General features: G+C 47.0%; 1 protein-coding gene across 3 annotated transcripts in view; it reads left to right on the top strand.

Annotated features, from left to right (window-relative positions):
- The first annotated feature begins 452 nt into the window (after nucleotides 1-452).
- The window catches only part of rbm25b (RNA binding motif protein 25b), a 32,880-nt gene continuing 28,313 nt past the window's right edge, over nucleotides 453-5,019 (top strand). For all 3 annotated transcript variants that reach the window (XM_063223760.1, XM_063223758.1, XM_063223759.1), the window contains exons 1-3: nucleotides 453-546; nucleotides 2,390-2,514; nucleotides 4,746-4,795. In XM_063223760.1, the coding sequence (XP_063079830.1) occupies nucleotides 2,409-2,514; nucleotides 4,746-4,795 (156 nt within the window). In that variant the 5' untranslated portion in view covers nucleotides 453-546; nucleotides 2,390-2,408. The remainder of the gene's footprint in view (nucleotides 547-2,389; nucleotides 2,515-4,745; nucleotides 4,796-5,019) is intronic.

The following is a 5,019-nucleotide window of genomic DNA, read 5'->3' as shown; positions in this document are numbered from 1 at the left end:
CTGAGTAAAAACCCTCGTCATTCATGTTTCTCACTGCTTGGGCATTTCACAATTATTGCTGAGGGGGACACTGCTGCACCACGTGGATCCACATTCTTTGACCACGGTAGTCCTCTAGTAGAGGTCACTGACTTGGTATAGAAGTCAGTGGCAGAGGTTCCTAAACCTTACCATGACACTGACAAGGCAAGCCCATGGATTGCACAGTTTGAACAGCAGCAGTGGGGGTAACTATCCCAAATAAAGTTATATCTGATAATTTAAATTCCCATAACAAAGTCACAGATGTTAAATTGACAACTGCCCAGATATCTTATCATCAACTAGCTCTAATCGATCTAAACCCACAAGTCTTGAAAGTTTCAAGTTTAAACCCCATCTTCCAGTGCTACTAGGCCTGCCTGCGAGCATTTTTGTTCAGACCCCGCGCATCTATCCCAGATTGCAACGCGCCCGTCACGTGACAAATATACTGATTGAATCGAGCTTGGACTATCCGGCAATTTCGCAATAACAGTGACAGAAATACATTTTACATCGGTCTGGGTGAGTTAAAGATATTCTAAGTTGTTGTTATTATTTCAGATTTCAGTGTATATTCACATAGTTGACACATTATTAGCTAAACCAGGCTCGTATACAAACAATGTGCCACCGAGAACCTTTAGCCATCAGGTGGAGGTTAGCGCCATAGCTAACACAAGACCAGGAAACGTTAAAGCTAACAAGCTCATCAGTTATCCCAACTACTTCAGAAGTCTCGGGGTCAGGGTTTAGTATGTAAAAACAGCATCCGTTGTTGTAATTGAGATTAGTGTTCATTGGCTGGTTAAAAGTTTAGCTATTAATTATCTAGAACAGAATATTTGTTGGGTCCTGTCACATAGCATGCTGGCTAGTTTTGAACTAGCTGGCAAAGCATGTGTCCTGGGGGCTTTGGCAACTAAGCTAGCTCGCCGGTTCGAGGACATTTGACCAAAGGCCCAGTACTTTTATATTAGGCAGGCAGCCATCGCCATTATGCTGCATGAGGTGTCGGATTTGTTCCATTTCTGTATGTGTAGCAACTAGGTCTAGGTGTATGGAAAATCTACCGTCAAACCAATAGTCTATTGTCATTCATGTGCCGGCTTTGTGTACAGTTTGGTCGTGTGTAAAAAGTTCACAAGTAGCCTGTTACATTGTACTGCCATAGAGTTTCTAAAAGGACTTTGGTGCTACGATTATCTTTTTTCAATCAAGTACCCTCAGCCAAAGGTTCCCAATCCCCGCTTGACTGGCATCAGTATTCGGAAGGTCTTCAGGAAGAGGGAATGAATGTTACTTTGCCAAAGATTCTTAGTTAACACTGACCTCGGCGCGCAAGTTAGTAAGAAAACAACCCGTTTGAGCTGTTGACCCAGAACTGTGTTCTCATTAATACACGATGCCCATTATCACAACAGCTTGCACTAAATCCAAGTTCAGATCGCGAGTTTGACTGCGTCTTGTTTGCTGTGTAAACACAGATGTGTCAGTGCAAACAGTTACAGACAGTCAGTATCTGCAATGTCAGTGGTCCGTAACATCGCTCTCTCGACATCTGGTGGCGGGAGAAACCCATTGGGTGTTCATTGACCTTGCACATAACATGCGATCTGCAATAATAGCCAGGCATAAAGCCAATGGTCAATTAACATGCCACCGCAGCCCGCATGTCATGAAATGTTATGGGTATAGGCAGCAGGCCACAGTGTGTGTCAGTGGTGCAATACAGGTAACGGTATCGCAATATATCCCTGCAGGTCTCCGGATATGTATCATGGCGTGGCCCCTGTGTCTCGTCTGATGCACGTTATTTAGGTTTTTATAACGGCACTGCAGGTTTTCCTATCCAACACAATAACGATATAATATAGGCGTACATAAAATGGCTTTTCTTAGATGTATGTAAAGTTACGGTATAATACAGGGATTCAAGTGTGTCGCCATATGCATCCTATCGTTTTGTGAGTGTATCGTAATATTGTGAACATCACATTTTCTCGATTCGATACAATATTGTTACAGCCCTACTTTATTGAGATGTTGTTTCCTGATGTTATTAAAACATCGGTAAAATAAAGATGGTGGACATTTTGCTCCGTGGTTGTATAGGATGAAGGAAGCAACGTCCAGGGCCAGTCATGGGTAAGCGGTTGGGGCGTCAGACTTGTAGCCCCAAAGGTTGCCGGTTCAACTCCCGGCCCAGCAGGGGCTGCCCCCTTGCACGGCTGAGGCATACATGCAATTTCGTTGTGTGCAGTGTGCACGTGTGTGCTGCTGTGGAGTGCTGTGTCACAATGACAATGGGAGTTGGAGTTTCCCAGGTAGGCTTTCTTTTTCACTTGTTCCATCTTGCTCCCTCCAGGTGTGGCCCTGCAGCCAACATGTCCTTCCCCCCGCACCTCAATCGGCCCCAGATCGGCATCCCCCCCCTGCCCCCCGGGATCCCCCCGCCCCAGTTCGCTGGGTTCCCCCCAGCGGTGCCTCCAGGTAAGATTAAAAAGAGTGCAGATTTTTTTTATTCAAGAGATGAACTTTGTATTTGCATTTGCTTCCATATACTGAGCACTGAGATCCAGGGCCGAATTAAAGCACAGGCTAGATATGACTGCAGCCTAGGGCCCCCACCTGCCAGGGGCCCCCACAGGCTAGATATGGCTGCAGCCTAGGGCCCCCACCTGCCTGGGGCCCCCACAGGCTAGATATGGCTGCAGCCTTGGGCCCCCACAGGCTAGATATGGCTGCAGCCTAGGGCCCCCACCTGCCAGGGGCCCCCACAGGCTAGATATGGCTGCAGCCTAGGGCCCCCACCTGCCAGGGGCCCCCACAGGCTAGATATGGCTGCAGCCTAGGGCCCCCACAGGCTAGATATGGCTGCAGCCTAGGGCCCCCACAGGCTAGATATGACTGCAGCCTAGGGCCCCCACAGGCTAGATATGGCTGCAGCCTAGGGGCCCCCACAGGCTAGATATGGCTGCAGCCTAGGGCCTCCACAGGCTAGATATGGCTGCAGCCTAGGACCCCCACAGGCTAGATATGGCTGCAGCCTAGGGGTCCCACTGGCTAGATATGGCTGCAGCCTAGGGCCCCCAAAGGCTAGATATGGCTGCAGCCTACGGGCCCACACAGGCTAGATATGGCTGCAGCCTAGGGCCCCCACAGGCTAGATAGGGCTGCAGCCTAGGGCCCCCACAGGCTAGATATGGCTGCAGCCTAGGGGCCCCCACAGGCTAGATATGGCTGCAGCCTAGGGCCTCCACAGGCTAGATAGGGCTGCAGCCTAGGGCCCCCACAGGCTAGATAGGGCTGCAGCCTAGGGCCCCCACAGGCTAGATATGGCTGCAGCGTAGGGCCCCCACAGGCTAGCTAGGGCTGCAGCCTAGGGCCCCACCTGCCAGGGGGCCCTGATTGGCCAAACATGAAGGATTGCAGAACGGTGACGAGATGAAAATATTGGAAAAAAACATCTATTGTGTTGAGTACAGTTGATAGACATGTTATCCTCAATTCATAACGTGTAATTTTGACACTGTCTAGGTTAAATTTGCCCTCGGGGGGCGCCACAGCAACCCTTAGTAGAGGAGCTCCAGGCCATCTTGACCCAGCCCTGCTGAGACCGATCTCTCTCTTGCACGTTCCAAGCATAAACTATATAGGGTTTCCCCAATATGTTCCCTTCAGCATAAACTATATAGGGTTTCCCCAATAAGGTCCCAGCATAAACTATATAGGGTTTCCCCAATATGTTCCCAACATAAACTATATAGAGTTTCCCAATATGGTCCCTTCAGCATAAACTATATAGAGTTTCCCCAATATGGTCCCTTCAGCATAAACTATATAGGGTTTCCCCAATATGTTCCCAACATAAACTATATAGAGTTTCCCCAATATGTTCCCAACATAAACTATATAGAGTTTCCCCAATATGTTTCCTTCAGCATAAACTATATAGGGTTTCCCCAATATGTTTCCTTCAACATAAACTATATAGGGTTTCCCCAATATGTTCCCTTCAGCATAAACTATATAGGGTTTCCCCAATAAGGTCCCAGCATAAACTATATAGGGTTTCCCCAATATGTTTCCTTCAGCATAAACTATATAGGGTTTCCCCAATATGTTCCCAACATAAACTATATAGAGTTTCCCCAATATGTTCCCAACATAAACTATATAGAGTTTCCCCAATATGTTTCCTTCAGTATGTTAGTTTGCACCATTTCATTTTCCACGATGACACTTTAATTTTTCCATCTTGCCTTCATCCTGTTCAGCAAATGGTTTGACATTCTAGTGTCTCTAGTTCATCTAAAAGTTAGTCACTTGATGGATGTGTTTATGTTGTGCTTGTTCTGCAGTGAGTTTCACTTGATGGATGTGTTTATGTTGTGCTTGTTCTGCAGTGAGTTTCACTTGATGGATGTGTTTATGTTGTGCTTGTTCTGCAGTGAGTTTCACCTGATGGATGTGTTTATGTTGTGCTTGTTCTGCAGTGAGTTTCACTTGATGAATGTGTTTATGTTGTGCTTGTTCTGCAGTGAGTTTCACTTGATGAATGTGTTTATGTTGTGCTTGTTCTGCAGTGAGTTTCACTTGATGAATGTGTTTATGTTGTGCTTGTTCTGCAGTGAGTTTCACCTGATGAATGTGTTTATGTTGTGCTTGTTCTGCAGTGAGTTTCACTTGATGAATGTGTTTATGTTGTGCTTGTTCTGCAGTGACTCCCATGATACCGGTCCACATGGGCATCATGACACCCAGTCCAGCAGTAAGTGACTTTACTTTGGGAATGACCTCAACAGCTCTTGCCATAGTGCAATTGCCTGGATGACTACTACACTTAAGCAATGAGCCACGACCCACGAGAGGCCGTGGGTTACGCTCGATTTATAACGGGTGAGGGGAGTGGGGCACGACACCAAGCGGAGTGCTGTAAACCTCCCCTTACCCGTTATAAATCAAACACACAAACTCAAGTGGCTTATTGCTTAT

The sequence above is a fragment of the Engraulis encrasicolus genome, chromosome 18 (genome assembly GCF_034702125.1).
Source record: "Engraulis encrasicolus isolate BLACKSEA-1 chromosome 18, IST_EnEncr_1.0, whole genome shotgun sequence".
NCBI classification, from domain to species: Eukaryota; Metazoa; Chordata; class Actinopteri; order Clupeiformes; family Engraulidae; genus Engraulis; species Engraulis encrasicolus.
The sequence above is the reverse complement of the archived record's forward strand: the minus strand, read 5'-3'. Positions and strand labels throughout refer to the sequence as shown.